The 20,112-nt window shown below is 49.8% G+C and overlaps 1 protein-coding gene across 2 annotated transcripts in view; it reads left to right on the top strand.

Annotated features, from left to right (window-relative positions):
- The window catches only part of PEMT (phosphatidylethanolamine N-methyltransferase), a 41,966-nt gene that overhangs the window by 5,486 nt on the left and 16,368 nt on the right, over window positions 1–20,112 (top strand). For both annotated transcript variants that reach the window (XM_021549958.2, XM_021549951.3), the window contains exon 3: window positions 16,938–17,053. In XM_021549958.2, coding sequence (XP_021405633.1) covers window positions 16,938–17,053 — 116 coding nt within the window. The remainder of the gene's footprint in view (window positions 1–16,937; window positions 17,054–20,112) is intronic.

Below are 20,112 nucleotides of genomic sequence, written 5' to 3'. Positions count from 1 at the left end.
TCTTCTGCTCATGCTGTCTCTGCTTTCCCACCCACTGTGTCTGTTATGAGAGGAGCTCCTGGGAGCTGTGGTCCCACAGGGTGCAGGTGAGGTCTCAAAAGGAAGTAGCAGAGCTGTTTTGGGAATGAAATCACTTAAAACTCCCCAAGGATGTTCAGTGCAGCCAGGAGACTTGAGCCACTGTGGGGCTGTAGAGGGGCACCCAGCAAGGAGCAGGCACATCTCTGGAGCTGTGCCATAAAACGTTAATGAGGCCAGAGCAGCAGGAACTTCAATAAATCCCATCTGTGTTTGGAAAGCCTCAGAACGATGGGAGAAACTTCTCATCCCTTGGTAACTAAGGAAGGCATTAAATAAAAACTCCTCAGGGACAAACATTTGCAAGCCAAGAGAAGCAGATAACCTGCATGCAGGAGGCTCCAAAGAGCTGGCTGAGCCTTGGCACGCGAGGACTTTCTAGAAAGCTGGAAGGTTTCTGTCACTCCCAGTAGCAGCCAGGCATAGCCATGAGGCCGTAGTCTGACGTCCATCACCACGCAAGTGGGGAGTGCATCCATCAGCAATCTTTTCTTGATTTGAGCCTCTTAAAAATTTAGGTCTGGCGTCATGGACTGATTTAGAAATGGCTCATCTTCAGCTGGCGCCCTCACTCCTCCCATCACCTCTGGTCACCCCCAAGAGATACCGTGTGTCTCACAGGAATCTGCAGGGTGAAACCTCAAATGTCACAGCTAGGAACAGGCTTGGCGTAATTTAGCGTGATTTTAAATAAAATAGACCCCATCAGACAGTGATTTTATTTTTCAAGGTTACAGCTTTTCCTGTTCAGGGTAACATGAGCTCTGTTCTAGACTTCTGTCAAGCGTTTAAGCTGCATGAGGTTTTGATTAAAGAAGTAGTTGCACAGGGACCTGGGCTGACAACGCCTGGCTCCTGATGGATGTGTATCTCTTGGTTCATTTATTTTTAATTTCCCATCCTTTTCTCCTCCTTTGGAGACTGGAGGAATCTGCCTAGTGGGTAAGAAGTGCGTGCACTGGAAGGGAGGGGGGGATTGCAGACACTTGTAGTCTTGATTTCACCTACCTCTGACCACTTCTTGCTAAACTTGGAGGAGGGTGCCTGGCCCAAAACATCCCCACGCTGCTGGGAAGTAGATGGAAGCTCAGAAGATGTCAGGATTCAAATCTCTGTGAGCCAAAGTCTGAGAAACCTTTTGGAGACAGGAAAAAAAAGCCTGATCCTGGGAGATTTCAGCAGCTCTCACTGCCTGTCTTAGAGAAGGAAAGGACTGAGCTGTGGCTTGATGGTGGTGTGTCAGCACCTTGCTGGGGAAAGGAAATTGCAGGGTATAAAATAACTGTGTGAGTGCTGGGGTGGCAGCAGAGCCTTGCAGGGAGTGCACCTCAGTCACCTGAAGTTTACAGGATTTGGAGATTAATGAATTGGGGCAATTCAATATTTTTTTTCTGGCCTTCAAATTCTGTCAACCTGCGAGACTTGTGGGCTCCCCCACAAACTTTTGCCTTCCTGCAGCTGCAGGGGAGAGCAGAAAACAGCCCTCAACCAGATTCTGGAAAGTGCTTTTAGACCCCAGCATAGCAGCCATGGCACAGCGGCGATGATTATCTGCTTATAACAGATGCTAGATCAATAGCAGGGCTTCAAGCCACGCTGCAAGGCAATTGACTGCAGAAAGTGTTTCTTTATTGGGGTAAAGCTGGGCTTGCAACGAGGCTCAGATCCGCTGTTACATCTCCGGTCTTAAAATGTCACCACCAGCTCTGATGCCTTTCATCCTTTGTGCAGGGAGAGAACGCACATTATTCATAATTGGACTCTCTACCAGGCAGCAATAGCCATTTTCATTTCCTACAATAGCTGAGAAAGAGTGAGGATTTGCCTTTTTTTTTTTTTCCCCATCTCCCAAATAGCATTTAGTGGCAATTTTATTCCAAGTGACTTGGTAACGCTTTCACTCCGGCAGCGAGGGCTTCGCAGCGCCGCTGTAACGCATGGAAGCGGATGGCATCGATTCTCCAGCTCTCGTAACAGAGCCAGTCCTGCCTGGGTGTGTAACACCAGGCCTGCTTGTCTCCTAAATTTAGCTTTTCCAGCATGTCAGCACCGCTGTGAGCCTCGTAACAAGCACCAAAACTGGGTCGCACCCTCCGGCATGCCGGCTGGACTGGCACAATTAGGAGCGCTGTCACCTTGAGGGAGAGCCACATCCTTTGTCCCAGCACTGCTTCCCACAGCCTCGCAGCTGGAGGTGGTGGTGTTTTCATCTGAATCCTCTTGAAGGAGCTGTGCAATGTGTTTTTATGATGTCCCTGCAGGCTGAGCTGCCTGTGGTGGGGGTATGGCGGAGCCCAGCCTGGCCAGGCAGCTGTGAGCTTAGGTGCTTTGTCTGTGTGTCGAGCTGGGCACGGTCTCAGGGCTCTGGGTGAGGTGGTGACAGTCATTCCAGCAGCTGCCCACCCACTGTGCAGGGGTACCTGCCAAGGCAGGCTGTGCTTGGGAAGCTGAGCCATTTCTGTGCCTGCTCCGAGAGTGAATTTGGGATCCAGCTGGTGTGCAACGTGCCAGCTCAGCATTTCTCAAAACCAAGGTCAGAATCTGCCTCTCACCTCACAGCTGACCCGATCAGCAACCTCCTTTTTTTAGCATCTGCAGAGTGCTTCTCTGAAAACTTAGGGTCTTTGTTGTATATACTGGACTTCTCTTGTTTAGTATTTTAAAAATAAACCGCAGGCTTCTGGCAGCCCTGCTGGAGTAAGTCAGCACACACACAAAAGATGAAAAAAAAAATATTTAAGCCAACAGTCTTGTTTCCATATGGGATCAGAGGATTATCTTTAGACCGTGGAAGCTGGAAGAGGCCCTTTCTTCTCCATCCCACTCCATCCCTCTCCTGCCATCCTGCTGCTAAGCCTTCTCACGTGCTGATGAGGTGCTGCTCATGAAACGCAAGTCTGTGGCCACCTGTGTCTCACGGGACAAGGGAAAAGGAGCAGCTGGAAGCAAAAAAGAAAGTGGTTTTATCTCCCCAGACCAGGAGGTGTGGAAGAGGCAGCTCCTCCTGCGTGGCCCTGGGCTGTGGCAGTGTTTGTGCCTGGGGCTGGGAGCTGCTGGAGCCCCGAGGGGAGAAGCCCCGCTGCCAGCCTGGAATGTCAGTGACCCAGGAGCTGGGCAGGGGCCTGCTACAGTCACAGACATGAGCCGGGGCTATTCCAGCTGGGCCGTGACACAGACTGTTTAGCAGAAGCCTGCCCAGTTCCCAGAAGGATGGGATCTCCCAAAATAGGCTGTTTTTACGGAGAAATGCAGACACGCAGTATGCTGGGTGCTTGTGGGAGGTTATTCCCGCATGCCCCTCTGCTGTGATTCCATCAGAATGCAGTTGCATCTTCTGCATGTTTGGAGATTCACAGTGGGGAGGGAGTCCTTGGGGTTTCATGGTGGGGGTGCTGACTCTGGCTTGTGGCAGGCTGGTGGCACCCCAAAGAAAATGCCACCTCAGTTTCCCTATTTTTCCCCCCTGGGTGAACTCTGGGGGATGCATCTCCAGTTGCTCACAGGGCAGCAGGAAATGGGTGGGAAAGTAGATTAGTAAATCACTAAAGCAAAACCCTCCACGTGTTTTCCACCTCTCTAGTGACCTCAGTGACATGTGCAGCTGGAAATGGTTCTTGGCAGGAGCATTCCACATGCCTGCTCTCCCGAGTGTGGCACCAGATACTTCAGCAGCCTGGTTAAAGCAGTGCTTGTTGGATATTGGTTCCTTGTAAATATTAGAAACCTCATCTTAATTAAAGCAAACAAGAATGTGCAGCCTCCTAAGCTGCCTGCCTGCATCAGCCCCCTTAAATTCCCTTTCTTAAGGGATCCTGACAAAGCTTCAAAACCCTTTAATACCCAAACCCGGGGAAAAACAATTGATTTTTGGTAGCTGGTGCCAATGTATTTTGTTGATGGAGGACATGAGCTGTGGACGAAAGAGTGTGCCTGGGTTGGTTGATATGTGGCAGAGGGATGGGAGCAGCAGTGCACTGATTGTACTGAGCAGAGAGTTTTGATTTTGGAGGGTGACCCTAACCCAGGGGAAGGGCTGTGGAGCTGCTGCCTGAATTTTCCTGTTCCCTACCAAACCATCTGAACTTCTGTGCTTGCTCGCATGCAGGAATGAGGTGCAACTTTCTTGGGAAGTTAAAAAGTTGGTTTCCAGAAAACACCTGCACATGCACATGGCTTCATCAAACTGCCTTGCTCATCCCATGGGTGTTGAGGTCAAGGGGAGGAAGACTGGTGGGAACTCTTGATTTTCCCATGTGTCATTGAGATCATGAACCTCTGTTGTAAAGTACAGACTCACCTGGATTGGACAAGATCTTACTTGGTTTCTTTCTTTGTGAAATCTTTCTTTGTTCCCTCTTTTTACTCCCCCAGACCAGGGATGATGCAGCTGTGGGCTCATTCTTCAGGTCTGCATGTGCAAGCTCTGCTTTGTCTGGCTGAAGGGTTTTCACTTGCTATCTTTATAGGTACATTTTTGGTGTGATCCTTTTTGTACTTTGGGGAAGAAAAAGGCTATGAACAGCTCAGAGCCCTGAAGAGGGTTGAAGAGAGTGAAATGGAGATGGGTTTTAGCAATTTTCTGTGCTTTTGGCTGTTGTAGGGAAGCCTGACCATCAGGGCTCCCAGAACGCCTTCGTCACCTCCTTTGTACTGTGGGAGGTTTGCTCATTATCTGGTTTCTGCTTTGCTTATAAAAGAAGCTGTAATTGTAGCAGCTCCTTGCCATAAAATAAGAAAGACATTTTCTGTGAAGGAAAGTGTACATGCAGCTTTTATGATCCTTTACAGTACTTTTTCTGCCCACTTTTCTTGCCTCCTGCCCTTGTCCAGCATCATCTCTGTGCCTGCCTGCTGCTCAGCGGGACCACCTCTGGCTCAAACCTCTTCTTTGCAGATAGAAAAATGTTGGGCATCCTCCATGTCAGTCTTGTTGAGTGAAGGAAAGACAGACCCCAAATCCCCCCGTGTAGTCAGGTGTTCCAATTCCTGCCTCTTCCCTCAGAGCTGCCAGCCCTCAGATGCTGCTCAACCTGCATCATCCCAGGTAAGGTTTTGGGCTGGGGAAGAGAACCTTGTCCATCTGTCTGTGACTGAGGTGTCCATCTGTAACAGGAAGTAATACCAATTCTGATCACTTTGAGGCATGTATGCCTGTTCCTATAAAAAGCCAGAATGACCTCAGATGGGATACTGTATTTTTAACTATGAAGCATTCCTACTAAATGCCCTTTCCTGTTTATTTTTACCAGGACATTGTTGTAATGACTGCAGACTTACTCATTTCATTCCCAAGGCTGGAGAGCAGCACTGAATTAGTTTCATTCCGAGATTTTGTTGTACAATCATTTTCCAGAGACTGATGTACTCAGATGTCAAAGTGGGTGCATTGCCCAACAGAGGAGCATTACTTTTCTTCCTGTATCCATTAAGCTTTGGCCACTGGTGCGGATGTGAGTAGATCCATATCTGGAAGGACTTTCTCAGCCTCTCTCCTCCACCTCTGTGCAGGCCTCTGGTAAAAATTTGTGGAGCAAAAGGCTGTAAGAATCTTTGAGCACTGGATGCAGGGCTGATGTCTGTATCCCAGCACTGGACTTTGAGGCTGCAGGAAGGGGAAGGAGCTCCCCAGGGATGAAGATCACAGGATCTGAGGATGACTGAGCATTCACTCGGCTTTTGGGTTCCTTTTCTTGCACTGAACAGATGAAGAGATGCTGTGGGGCATGTGGTTGCACCCATCCACACCCAGAGGAACCCCAGTGCTGACACCAGCAGGGCCCAGGGGTCCAGTGGTTGTGTTTAACCCTTTCAGGCTGTTATTACCTGTTGTGTCCGTGTGTTGAACATCTCATCCCTGGGCAGAGGGGAACAGAGCCCTCATTACATAAAGATCACATTGTCCCTCTCTATTGTTGCTGCCACGACAGCAGCATCACAAACATGCGTGTCCTCAGTGGGAAATGTTCCCAGGGGAGCTTAACACGGAGCCTGGAACATGATCTGTCCAGCTGGGAGAGGACAGGAGGCCTTTCCAGACGAAATCAGTGCTTTGCTGGGCATGGCCAGTGCAGCCAGTACCTCTATTCCAACAACCTCTCACTCCTCTGTGAAGGAGTATTGAGTTTCTCTTGCATTTTGTGCTCTCTGAGGTGGATTTATTTTTTTCTCCCCCCGTTCCCTGTCCCCCTCCCATCACAGCTCCTGGGGGAACGAGGAGCAGGTACACGCTGTCCAGAGGATGGGTGTGTTGGGACTCCTTATTAGCAGACTTATTCTAGAGAATTAAACCCTAATTTCACAAAAGGGCAGCAAGAGAGAGGCTGCAGCTCTGGGAGAAGCTGAGTCGGCTTTGTGTGTTGTTTGTAAATAGCACAAGGAGTCCTGCTCTGAGCCTGCTGGTCCTGGTCACTGGGGTATTGTGACCAAAAGAGTAATTGCTGTGTTTCTTTTCTATTTAAAATAAAAATTACAAAGTCGTATACAAGGAAACCAGCCATGGCTCCTCTACCATGCTGTCACTTGTGCCTCCACTTGGTTTTGGTTTCAGGCAGGGCTTTAAAATGTTCCTATTCCTTTTCCATTTCATTTTTTAACACCCCTCTGCAAAGTGTTCCTCTGCCTTGCCTGTCATTGTTTTTCCCTGAACTAATTGTTGTGTGTAATTGTGACCTGCTGCAGGACGCTGCCTTGCTCTATTAGAGAGAGGTGCTAATGAAGAACATTGGGTACCACATTACAGGAGAGCAAGGCTCAGCTCTCTGGGACGTGTACTTGCTGTACTGTTACTGCCAGCCCAGCAGAAATGGTGTTTTTGTCTCATCACTCACTGGCTAATGATTGTAATTTTTACTTGCTGGGAAACTCTGGATATTATGGACTTCATTAACAGATACATGAGATGCTACCAAATTTGCATAAGGGGGAGAGAAGAAGAAAACAACCCCTGCGTGGAGGCAATTTTGTTATTTATCTGTAGCAGTAGAAGGGATGCAGAATTAGTGTGGGATTCAGCAGTGTGGCTAATGAGCTGGGCTGAGCTGGAATCCAAGCAAATCTATTAACGAGAGCTAACTGCAAAGATGATGCCCAGTCCTGGAAACCTTCACATCAAACACAGGATCCAGGCAGTGCTGGGATGGCTCAGCTGCTTTATCTTCCTCTGTGTGGGGCTGGGTGCTTGTGTGCTGCTGTGTTTGTGTCTCGAGAGGCTGGTGCTTGCTGTCACCCACAGCCTTTCTCCATCCCCTTCTCTCCTGCCAGCTCCTTCTTACTCATACATTGGGTGAATTGGAGCTTCTGATTTAATCTTTAAGACAACAGAGCCAGAGTATTCTCACTCCCATGGGCCACAGCTCCTTGAGTAATTGCCTGAATTGAAATATTGCAGCATCCAGCCCTAGTTTTCAGTTGCAGGCAGTGTGACATCTGCAGGTTGGGCTGGCTGGGGACACTGGCTGCTCACAGTGGTACCTGAACCTGTATCTGCAATTAAATACAGGTCATACAGGAGAGAAAGAAACACCTGATTTAGCTGACACCTCCAGTATAGCTTTACACGGTCTCTTTGCAATGAATCAGAGCCTGCAAGTAATGTCAGTTGTTAGGTGACCTCAATCTCCTTTTACCTGAAGCCCATGACGGCTTGTTTCAGTTCAGGAATAGGATATTTCTTACATAGCATGCTCTGGCTGAAGATTGAGCATTTTCACTCCACCTACAATAACTGCTTTTTAATCAGGCTGACCTTATTTGCAACGGTGACAGGAACTGGAGCTGGAGGTTTGCAGCAGCGTTGGAAAGCTTTGAGGAGCAGAATGGATGCTTCACGATGCAGATAAAGCTTTATCTCCACATTTTAAACCAAACCCAAGGCTCTGAAATTAATTCAGAGGGACTTGGCCTCAACACTGTGATCCGTTGGGATCCAGGGCCTCGTTTGGAAATAACGCAACCGAACGGAGGCGTGAAAGTGAAAAGTCTTAAAAAAAAAAAGGAGAGATGTTTATTTTGTAACGTGGCATTTGTACTGAATCCTTGCTGACAGTGTGGTGCAGCAAAGAGCTTGTCTTCCTAAATCCGTGCCAGTTCAAACATCGTCAGTGCTATTGTTGGATCGCTTTGTTTGAAAATGGGTCTGTTGGGTAGACAGCCTGGTTCAATGAAAGCAGCTGTGTACAACACTTCAGGCACTTCCTCAGCTTTGCTTTATTTAGGGCTGCAAGAGTACAAGCAACAGGAAAAAATCCCATGCAAATATAGGATGTGAGGTGGGCAGAATGTTCTCAGTCACTCAGGAGACTGGCACACACCTTTGCTTCTGGTTTGTTTACTAAAGTGCCTGCTATGGGCTGCCTATTTCCAATCTGTTTGCCCCAAGGAAAACACTCTGAGCTTCAGAGAAATGTGTGAAAATACAAGGCTTGTGGTTTTCTGGATGGGCACTGTGTGCAGTGGGAAGCTGAGTGTGGGCCAAGTCATCTGGGCATGGAAGATGAAAAGAAATCCGGCAAAATGCTTCACCATCCTGCTCACGAGATGCTCATCTGGCAGCACTTACCTTCCATCTGAGCTCCAGCAGAGCCCCACATATTTGTGCAGGAGCACTTTCTGCCTTTCCCTAATCTCACCTAATCTCAGGAGATTATTTTTTTTGGTTGCATTCCTGGTTTAGAAGAGCTGGGTATGTCCCAGCTGCTCCCCGTTCCCCCATGCAGCCCCTGTCCCTCCCACTGTTGGGCCATCCCTTCCACGGCCCAGGCTGGGACTGGAAAGGTTCTTCCCCATCCTGTGCTGTGCTCTGGAGAAATCATTATTTCACAAATAGTTTTTCCATGGGATTTGCTGGCTGGGAAAATCGTGTTGGGCTGAGCCTGATTCCCTGTGGTGGGAGCACATCGCCCTTCCCCTTCGCTCTCGGGGAGCTGATCATAAGGGCTCCCCATGCCCACGCTCAGAATTAATTAACACAGCTCGTTCTGGGTTATTGAAATCACCTGCCTTCAGCTTCCAGCTCTTTGGACATAAATCATGAGCTCTTTGCTTTGAGGAGAAACTGTTCGGATTTTGTGTTGGAAATTGCTAGCAAGTACAGCCCATATTCTGTGTCATTTTTGTTTTTATTGAAGAGGAGAGGATGTGGCTCATGGAACATCAATGGACCCAGGCTGCCTTGGCATACACTAAGCAAGGGCTTGTTTTCGTAGCAGCCAGCTAATGAGATCCTACTTTGACAAATCACATAAACACTATTAGAGAAATGAAATTTTTTATCTCACTCTTTATCATGAGTGGATTCAAGGTAAAGGCTCGTATGGAGGTAATCTGGAGGGATAACTCTGAGGTAAAGCATACCTAGTCTTTATGAAACCCTTATCTGTTTACCTGCAGACTTGATTTGTTTCCTCAGCTCAAGGCTGTTAGCTGAGGTGACCTGTGCTGTCTTAGTTCAATTACTTTCACTAGGCATGGGTGCAGGGAGGGTTGTTTTTTAGGCTAAAAGTGGTGGGGGCAGGCTGGGTTACTTCAATATCCTTTCGCTTTTTTAGCAGTGGAGTTGCTTTATTCTTCTCCCTGTCTCAAAGTGCTCAGACTGGACCCTTTGGCCTCCTCACTGGCAGCATTGATGAGGACAGAGTCACTAGAAGAGGCACTCAGCTTATGTTTCATGCTCTTAACTCGCTGGCTTGGGTGATGGGGACTGTAGACAGTGAGGGTGTGTCATGCTGTCTCATGTCACTACAGCGTTTTGGTTTTGGAGAGCAACCCACCCTGCTCTCTGCTTCTAGGTAGTTCTCTTCTTCAGCACTTGGATGTTCTCCTTGTTTTGAAGCCCTTTGTGTGTTCCAAACCCCATGTTCCACTGTGAGAGCCCGCAAAGATGTGTTTTTTCCCTCTGTGCAGCTCTTTGTCACCTGGGTGTGCAGCCCCAGTGTTCCAGCTGGCTGTTCCTCACCTCAGTGTCTTTGCACAGCCAGGCCACACATCGCCTTGTCTCTCCAAAATCCCTCTCCTGTTTCTTTTGGCTGGAACAAACAACAAACCCCCCATCCAGAGCCAGTGAAAGGCAATGGAAAAATCCTCCTTGCGTCAAATCGACGCCTTCCTTTCCAAACTGAAAGCCCTTGGCAGACATGGAGGAGCTGAGCTGTGCTGCTCAGCTGTGGCTCGCTGACAGCTCTTACTGCCATCACACCAGTGAGGGAATGGGAAAGGGGAAAAACATAACTGGTGTGGCTTGCTGGGGGGATCTGGATGAGCCAGCCTGTCCCCATCTCTTGGGACACTTGGCAGCCCTCAGACCAGGGTGCTTGGAGTCTCCAGGCTCTGCCACAGTCCCTGCCATGCTCTGCATCCATGGGCACAGACTGTCACCTGTTGTCCCCAGCGCCTGTTGCTTGCCATCAAACCATCTCTGGGTGCATCTTTTCTTGGATTATTACCATGAAAAAGCCTTTACAAGCTCCATGGGCACAGCCTGGTTTGCCTCACAGCTCACATGAAACCACTAAGACAGTGCTTGTCTCTTCTCATATCAGTTCAATGTTTTAATTGCATGAGCTGGAAGCTGCTGCTCCAGTACTTGGTGGGGGAACTTCACAAGGCTTTAATAATTTGCTAAAAAGCTTTCAGGCTGTATTACCATCTGATGGCTCACTGTAATTGAGAGCCTGTGAGTTGAGAAACCTTCAGAGAAGTAACTCAGTCTCCGCATCAGGTAGTCCAAAGCTGCCAGCAGTTTTTCCTAGCTCAGGCAGGAAGCAGCTAAACAAAGTGGAGCCCACTGGGATGCTGGAAGTGAGGGGCTCAGAGCCTCATGGTGTTCTCCTGGTCACCCCAAGTGCCAGCTTCTCCTCCTGGGCAGTATCCAGTGAGGGTGGCTCAGCCTCCAGCCCTGCAGTGCCAGCTTTCCATGGCTTAGTGCTTGCAGAGGTGAGGGGTGTTGCTCCCACCCCACCAAAGGGACAGCAGGTGATGGAAGTGGGATAAAGGCTGCTGGATGATCTGCTGGCCCAGTGGAGGAGCACAGCTGAGAGGTGGTGGGTCTTAGCACAGAAGAGGTGGTGGGTCTGGAATGCCTGAGGGACTGGCGTGCTATAGGCTGGAGGAGGGAAGACACCCAAATCTTCCCCATGTCGGGAATCACCGACCAGCCATGGGCACTGGGTGGGCACATGGGAGTCCCCACGGGGTGGCTTTGGGGCTCTGGTGGGTTGAGGACACCCTCCCAGGGCCATGTGCCCACCCAGGGCTGGCCTGGTGCTCCCACCAGCACACAGGGAAGGAGTTTTGTGCTTTGTATGGCAGCACCGCTGTGCCTGGAATGTGACTGCAGGGAGGTGATGGCTAATTGCTGCAGCGAGTCAAGGACTGTTTAAGCAGCTAATTAATTCCTCCTAATCAGCCCTTGATCTGTTGAAAACTGCATGGCATTATCTCCTCTGCTGCAACACCTTGATAATTCCTGTCTGAATGGCCTTCACGGAGAACATATTTAAATAAACTCAATAGAGATTTCAGACAGATAGCAACTATAATTACCAGCTTGTACAAATTAAAACCGTGGTTTGTTCTGTTCTTTTCCTCCTGCCTTCGCTGCCCAGAGCTCCTGCTAATCATGTTCCTGCTGCCAGTGGCACGCAGGTCCCCGGGGCATTTTCTGCACATGCCTTTGGAAAGCTTGTGCCTGGTGCTGGGGTGGGCTGATGTGGCTGCACATGGGCACATGCCAGCCTCGGGTGGTGCCAGGGGCTCAGTGCTGTCCTGGTGAGCTGCAGGAACAGCCCCCACACATCCCATGGGGTGGCCATGCACGATCCTCCCCAGGAGCAGCCCTGCAGTTTCCCCTCCCGTCTCTCCTAAGCTTTGCAGCTTCTTGGAAACACAGAATTTTCCTCACCTAGAAGGGACAAACTCAGTCCAAGTGATGCAGGCTTTCAGCCTGGCCACCATGTTCACCTGGAGCCATTGGTGCTCCCCTTTGGCACTGCACCGAGCGCTGCTGGCTGCAGCAGGGCTCAAGCACTGAGTTAGGAGGGATAAGGTCAGGCCACACTCATTTCCTCCACAGCCACTTGGGACAGCCAGAAAGGCTGGCTCCTCTGGCATTTGGCAAAGGTCAGCCAGCCCCAGTGCTTGCATTTCCATTCCAGCCAGCTCTGCTTCCCTGCCTGCTCCTGGGAGCACCACAGCCAGGCCCTGGGTGCTCAGGTATATATTTTTCCTACCTGTCTTTAGATAAATGTAATGGCTGTGAGCAGGGTTGTTTTCCAGCATCCAAGCAGTGACAGAGAGCAGAGAATGTCCTTATGCTTTAATGAGGGATTACAGGGGATCAGAAAGGGAAAAATGGATTTTTCGTAACAGGAACAGGTCGATGCCTCTGGTCTCTGTGGGTGAAATAAGGGTAATATCAGGTTTTGTGCTCTTTCAGCAGGTCAGGAGCCAGCTGGGGCATGTCTTTCCCAGTGGGAGATGCTCACATGGAACCACCTAAGCCCAAAGTCAGTGATTTTCCTGCCCTAGCACCCCATGAGGAGAACTTACCCCATGGCTGGCCTGGGAGAGATCAGACTGAAGGAGAAATTTATTTTGTTGAAAGAAATTCCTTACTATAAGGATGGTGAGGCCCTGGCTCAGGTTGCCCAGAGAAGCTGTGGCTGCCCCATCCCTGGGAATGTCCAAGGCCAGGTTGGAGCAGGCTGGGATAGTGGAAGGTGTTGCTGCCCATGGCAGGGGGTGGAATGAGATGAGTTTAAGGTCCCTTCCAACCCAAACCACTCCATGATTCTATGAAAATAAATTTGCTCGGGTCAGTTTTGTCTGAAGGTTTTTATTGAGTTGGGGCTGGATCACCCACATATCCAGGGTTTGCCCTATGAACTTGCATCCTCTTGGGACTGGGGCTCAGATGTACCCTGGAGAGCTCATTGTTCTTCCTCTGCACTTTTCATGGAATTTCTGACTTATGAACCCCTCAGCAGGTTTCCTAGACCCCATAGGATAGGGAAAATCCTTCATGCTGTCAAATACTGTGAGATGGGTGTGTGAAGGGAGGACATCCTGTTTATTGTCATCTTTTCTCCATCCCAGACTTGGACACTGAATATTTCCATGCCAACAGTTTGTCCAGGGAAAGAAATGTGCAGGGCATCTCCCCAGGTGAATGATGGGATTTTGCAAGATGTAGACAGAGCCCCACTACCTTTCTCCCTGGAGAGCTGGGAAGCAGACTTTCACCTCAATTCTCCCGTGCCTCAGTTTCCCTTGATTTGAAAGGAGCTGCTAATCCATCCCAGGCTCCCAGGAGTGCCACAGGGTTAAATTCTCCAGTCCCTGCACGTTTTTCTTTGGCTACCATGGTGATGGGGCAATGTGAGGACATAAACTGACTGATTTGCATAAAGATGCAAGGTGTCCCTTTGTCCTGAGCCTTTGGGCTATCTGGTTTCCTTGCCCATCTCTGGGGCAAGCCAGATATAGCAGTGGAGTCACATGAAACAGCACAAAAGCTCTAATTCAGAGCTGGGACTGAGCAATTAAAATGTAGTGTGTTCAGAAGGCAGCTTCCCTGGATGGCAGACAAAAAGAATCAATTTCCTTCAAACAAATACTAAATATTAATGAGAGGCCATGGTCTGCCATGCACACAGAGCTGGAAAGAGCATTTCCCGTTGATCACTGCGGAGGCAGCTTCGTGAGATGAAATTGCTTTTTGAATGGTTATTTGTGGCCTTTCTCGAGGTGGCTCGTGGTTTGCCTACCCAAAAAAAGGAGAAGGAAACGGAGAGCATTTCCATTTTTCATCAGGGCAGGCACTGGGGATGTGTGCCTGCGCTTTCATTTTTGTTTACGCACTTGCCCGAGTGGTTGGGGAGATGTCTTGGATCGGTTACGTAGAAATCAGCCCCAAATTTACGTCTAGAAGGAAGCAATTCCCTGGGAACATCAGCCAGCTGAGCCTGCCCCCAGAATGGCCTGCCAAAGGCAGAACATGGGACCCAAGAGCATCCCTGGCTTTGCAGCCACATCCGTTTGTTGATTTATTTCAATAACGAGCATTGGGGGAAACATTAAAAAAATTACTTGCAGCCCTCACCAAGTATCCTAAAGTGAAAGCAGAGTGCTAGGAGCTTTGGAAAAGGAATTTTTTCTATTGCTTTGACCCTTGGGTAAATCAGGAAACTTTGTATTAACTCCACTTCCAAACATGGAGTTGGAAGAAAAATAAAAATGCTCTTCTCTCTCCTTTTCCAGGACACACAGCCCTGACATGGGGCTTGCCCATGGTCAGCACAGTGCCCACCTTAGCTGGGAGGGCAAACAGCACACCAGGAATGGGTGTAGCCTCCTGGGAAACTTCTGGTCTGTCCTGCTCTGTCCCACACATGGCCGTGGAAGATGCTGGAAGCATTTTGCATCCATCACACAGTAAAGAATAACACGTCGGCTCATGATTTTATAAAGCCTTTAAGGCAGCTGCGTAGCTGTGGGTCGATCGAGCGCTAATATTAGCTCAAAATGACTAAAATTAGAAAATTAGAACCAAGCCGGAACTAATTAGTTGTTCAAGCAATAGAACCAGAACCGGAACTAATTAATTGTTACTGAAATATCGCCGCAGGGCCCGGTGGGTGCCGCCGCTTCCAGCCCTGTGCTGGCTCCCAGCTTTGCTTGGGATGGCTCCTGTGTGGGCTTGAAAAGGAGCCTGGGGTCCCATCTGAAGGCTCTGACAGCTAAATAAGAGTTGGCATCTCAGTCCCAGCTGTGTGGTGCAGCACAGACTGGGCTGTGCTGGGAGTGATCCCAGCTGCTGCCTGAAGGGCTCGGGATCACAGCCTCTCATCCCGGAATTGCTGCCCAGATGTGCCTTTCTAAAGGTGAGGGTAATTACAGTGACCGCCTCCCTGGCTCCCAGAAGCACACCAGCTCTTCCCTCTGATCCCAGAGGCTCTGCCTTCTCCTTTTCCTCCAGCTCTGCTGCTGCTGAGATGCTCTTCAGAGCTCCCTGAGCAAGCCCGGAGCTGCCATCCGTGCAAACACTGCCAGAATAATTTCCAGGGAATTAGGAAGCTGGTACAGATAATTGGCACGTGGCTGCATTTTTCCATCTGTGACTCAAGTCACCTGTATGGTCACTTCTTTTTACTTTCCAAAGGTGGTAATGCACCTTATATTTCTTTTTCCACTTTCTCAGCACTCAAACAGCAGCTCCGATTTTAGCAGCAGCGTGACGCACGGTGTTTTAAATTCAATTTAGAATACAAACTATTTATACCAGCCAGAAAAAGGCAGTGAAGCAGCTCTCTCTGTCATGAGTGGATTTGTAATTTCAGAGCAATCATTGCATAACTAATTGAATCAGCTCTCAGCATGTGAAATCAGTGCCCCTGCTTATCAGAGGTTTTCATCGTTCCCCCCTCCTGAAGCCAGCAGTCCCCCTCCACCAGCAGCATCTTGTGCTTCTGCAACAGCCTGGGAAGAAAGCGAGACCTGAAAAGCTGCCTTTTTCTGCTCAAATTGAGCCAATAAATTACCAAATACATTCAGAGTAGATGAAGAGCTGGGTTGCAGGTGCCCCCGAAAGATGCCCAGGCTCTGTGCGAGGGAGTGAAGCACATTTGAAGCTAATCAAGTGCCAGCCGTGTCTGAGGAGCAAATTGGTGCCGAGATGTTCTGCTGACTCCCACTTCCTGCTTCATTGCCCAGGTGTGCTCTCTCTCCTTGGCTGGAATTTCAGGTCTGATGTCTGATCTTAACCTCCAGCTTGGTGCCTGAAAGTGGAGCCTGAGAGAGGCGATAAATATAGCAGCAGCTTTCCGAGGGATGCAAGAAAGGTAGAGAATAAAGTAGCTGTAAGGATTTTTATCAGCTGGGAGTGCCAGGCCTGGGTTTGGTGACTGGGGTGGATCTGGTCCTGCAGATTTTGGGAGCAGCTCCAAACACCTGCGTGCAGCAGCTCCCCAGGGTGAGAGGGCACCTCCTCATCTGTGGGGCGATTTGGGAAGGGCCCATCAGCATCTGCAGAACAGGGAGCTGAACATGGGAACCAGGGAAAAGTGTGCTGTGAAGGATGCTAACACCTCCCCAGGGATGCTCTGTGGCTGTGTGAGTCCTGGGCTGTCCCTGCCAGGCTGGGGTGGGTGAGGAGGGCAGACTAAACCTGAATGGCTACAATTGCTGAGTGCTAATGAAGGCTGAGCTGGTTAAAGTGGAACCAGTTCCCTGGGCAAAGCTGGCAGATATTGTCTTGGGGAAGCTTGAGGGGAGGGCTTGCAAACTTTTTTGGGTGTGCAGAGGGAGGGGTTGTTCCTGGCAGGTGTGGTCCCTGAGACTCATCGTGGGAGATGCTACAGCCCAGAAAACGAGAGCTGAGCATCCCCGTGTTGCATCCCCTGCTCAGGGATCTGTTTTCCTTTCAGGAGAGCAATATTAGGATCCATGGCAGGGGCCTCATGTTTTTGGTGGTCAGGGGACAGCCTTAGCAATGCTCTCAGCCTTGTTGGTGACAGGTCTAAGCCTTGTATTTCATAAAACTGATGTGTAGGATATTTTCTGGTTTGTTTTTTTCTCTTTTTATTTGAGCCTGTTGAGCCCGTTTGAGCCTCTTTTTTTTGATGCTGCTGGCTGATCTCGTGTGCAAGGACACATGCAATGCAAGCAGGGTCTGGCACAGGTGGGAGAAAGAGCTCCCATCCCCAGGCTTGATTCAGCCATGTCCCATCAGTGGCCTCCACTTGTTTCTTGCAGCACCCAGACAAAGTGTTCTGAGCGTGTCAGGCCAAGGCTGTGGGATTTGTGCTCCTGGGGCAGCGTGTTCCAGGCACCCCAACCACCCACTTTGTTTTCCCTTGTCTCTCCAGGTAGCCAGATGGGAGCACAAAACACAAGCACTCAGCCAAGTCTTCGGCTCTCCCCGTGCTGCCTGTTACTGCCTGGGTGCCGTGATCCTGGTGCTGAACTGTGTGCGGAGCCACTGGTAAGGAGCTCACCCTGCTGCTATATATCCATGCAAAAAATGCCCCTCCAGAGTGAGGGGAAAGAGGGACATTTGCTCAGCACTGTTAAATCCAGCCCCAGCGTATTGCTTTTCCATGGTTGGATAACTTCAGCCAGCAGCAGATTTATTCCAGGATTTGTAATAAAGGTGAGGGATGCAGCAGCATGGCAAACCCATCAGTTTCACTGGTTGTTAAGTGTCACAGGTTACCTTGCTCTGCTCCCTGGGGATGTTTCCTCTCTCCTGTGAGCAGCCCAGGTGGCAGGGCTGTTTACACAGGGTGGATCATATGTAACAGCAGAATTTTAAAATCTTCTTGTAAAAATCATAAACAAAAATAAAGCTGCTTTTAAGAAGCCGCAGTTTCCTGTGCAGAAGAGCAGGATTACCTGTACACTTAACAATCATTCACTTGAAACTCTTATCTGCTATCTCTAAACACTACCTGTGCTAGCTAATGGTATTGTATGACTGATACACCATACTCCACGGGAATATGTCCTTTAAGTTCCCAGTGCAGCTGAGAGGTTTTACTGCAGAAGATTTCCTCAGTGCCAGCAATTTATCTGTGATCTGGTTGGCTTTATCTCCACTGCTGTTAGGAGAGGCAGACTCACTAAATTCCCAGATTCAATTATACCAGGGTCACAGCTAATGGGTTGTTTAGTACTCTGGGTAATTTCCCAAGCGAAGAGTTCTCAGGTTGGAATTTGCACATGTATTTAAGAGCTCTGCTTTCCTGGAAATGACACCAGGACCTGCCCTTGCCCTTCTGTGTTTGTCCCAGCCACTGCTGATGGCAGAAACTAAAGAAAGCTTGCAGTGAACAAGGCTATAATCGAATGCAGAGGGCATATGTGTGTGCTGCTGATGTCTTAGTGACACAGCAGGATTGGATTTTGCTGGAGAATGTCTCGACAGTCTCTTGCACAAATTACATAGTCACTTGTTGTCTGGGAAGCAATGCAAAACCTTGTCCTTGCCTTTAATTAAAAACACAGCTGGTGGAGGGACAATCTTCATTTCCAGTGGTCCTGCTGGCTCCTGGGTCAGCCAGGCTGGTGGGTCACAGCAAGGCACTGAGAGGGAACTGCTGGGAGAGCCAGAGTGGCCTCGTGTGTCCTGGCACTGCGTCACACTTTGCCCCTGCAGAGCCCTCAGAGCCCCACCAGGGCTGGCTCTGCTCTGTGGGGACTGTGGGACTCACTGAGTTTGGCTCTGCCTGTGCAGTCCAAGATTTGGGCCCTGAAGGAAACAGCAAGGTGGATCTAGGGGCTGGAAAAGCCCCCTGTGGACCTCGGGTTTGGAGCAGAGGCTGTAGAAGATGAGGCAGCTCAGCCCCAGCAGAAAACAGATGAGAGCCCATCCTGATGGACCAAAGCCTTTCAAATTATTGCAGTGCAAAGTTTATTTTGCTCAGATGTTTCCACGTGGTTGGGTTATTCCCTCCCCTTTCCTTGGTGCTAAAGTTGGCCTGAGTGATGGCTAGCAGGCTTCGGAGGCTCTTCTGGCAAGGCAAGTCCTTAACTGTGGGAGGGATTGGGTGGTTCCAGGGTGATCATCAGAGCAGCAGCTGCTGGAGTCACCCCAAAACACACCTGGGAGCCTCTCTGCCTCCATTCCCAGCTCAGTGAGCCCTCCAGGGTTGCCCAAGGCTTATTGCTCCAGCCTGGAGAGCTTTTGCTGCTTGGCAAGGACTCATCCTGCCCCTTCCCCTTGCAGGATGGTACCAGCCAGGTCCAGCCCGGGGTTCCTGTGACCAGAGAGGCTTTGTATGACACAGTCACTGTCATGTCAGTGAGCAGTGATGCTGGGAGAGACATGTCTAACCTGCTCTTGCTATTTTGCTTTACCCTTTATTTTATTCTCTGAGCAGATTTTCTGCTCCTCAGCCTCTTGGAGACCATCCCTTGGCACGGCTGTGCCTGGCACGGTGGCCAGGGTGGCTTGTGCAAAGCATGAGGGCTGCTGATAGTGAGCAAAAAGGCAGCCTCAGGGGTCCCTCCACCTCCAGTGCTGTAATCCAGCCTTTAAAACTCCTCTTTTCCTGCTCTGGGGACTTGTTACGTGGGTGGGGGCTGCCAGGGAGCGATGAGGAGCCCAGGGGATGTTTCTTTTGGTTTTAAAAGCCTCCTTCCTTTTTGCAGCTGAATTTTTGAAAGGCTCTGAGCTGGAGGCGGATTAGAGGAGGGCAGAGCAGACAGAACTTTGGGAGTGGGTTGGCATTTTAGCTGACAGCACCTGGGAGCCAGGATGTGTGGCTGCTTCACCACCCATCCCACGCAGGGTCTGTGCTGGGATCCTTCCTCAGCCCAGCACCCTGATGCTCTCATGCCAGCTTGGCTCCAAAAGGATCCCTTGCATGTAAGAAGAGGGATGTCTTTGTGCTCAATTAAGCAATTAGATGCTTCCCAGCTCTCAGCTTCATTATCAGACTTGGCTTGCAATCCAGATTGACCTGTGACCAGGGGGGACCTGCTTAGTCAAGTGCACAAGACAAGCATCCTTAATTGCTTTGGTGCAATGATTATTTTCATTACAACAGTTTCTTTCTGCAAGAAGCAAGGAACTTCCATCACCGAGGTTTTAATCTGTGAAAACAACTCCTGAACTTTTGAACTGCATGCAGTTTGTGGCTGTTATCTATGTGACATGGGACGTGACAACCTTCACTGTCCTCCAAACTGGCATCCAGTATCTCTCTCTCCTCCCTCACCACGTTGTTGGTATCTTTCCCTGCATCAGTTTATTCACAATTAGCCACTGGCACTCCTCCAAAACCCCCCTGCACTGCCTTTGGCACACCCTGGCACACTCCCCACCCTTGGGCAGGTGCACAGGGAGGTTCTGAGCCTCCCTTCTGATGGGTTTTGGGATGTTGGCCTGGGCTTAAATGCAACACCCAAGTGCACACCTTGACTGGGGGGCTGCAGCTGTTGGGGTGTCTCAGAGTGAGTCCCACAGAGGCTGTGCCAGCCAGTGCCACTGGCAGTGGCTCAGTGGCCTCGTGCTGCAGGCTGGCATCAGGTCCTGCATTG

The sequence above is a fragment of the Lonchura striata genome, chromosome 16 (assembly GCF_046129695.1).
Source record: "Lonchura striata isolate bLonStr1 chromosome 16, bLonStr1.mat, whole genome shotgun sequence".
Taxonomy (NCBI): Eukaryota; Metazoa; Chordata; class Aves; order Passeriformes; family Estrildidae; genus Lonchura; species Lonchura striata.
Note: the sequence above shows the minus strand (reverse complement) of the source record. Positions and strands in the feature narration are given on the sequence as shown.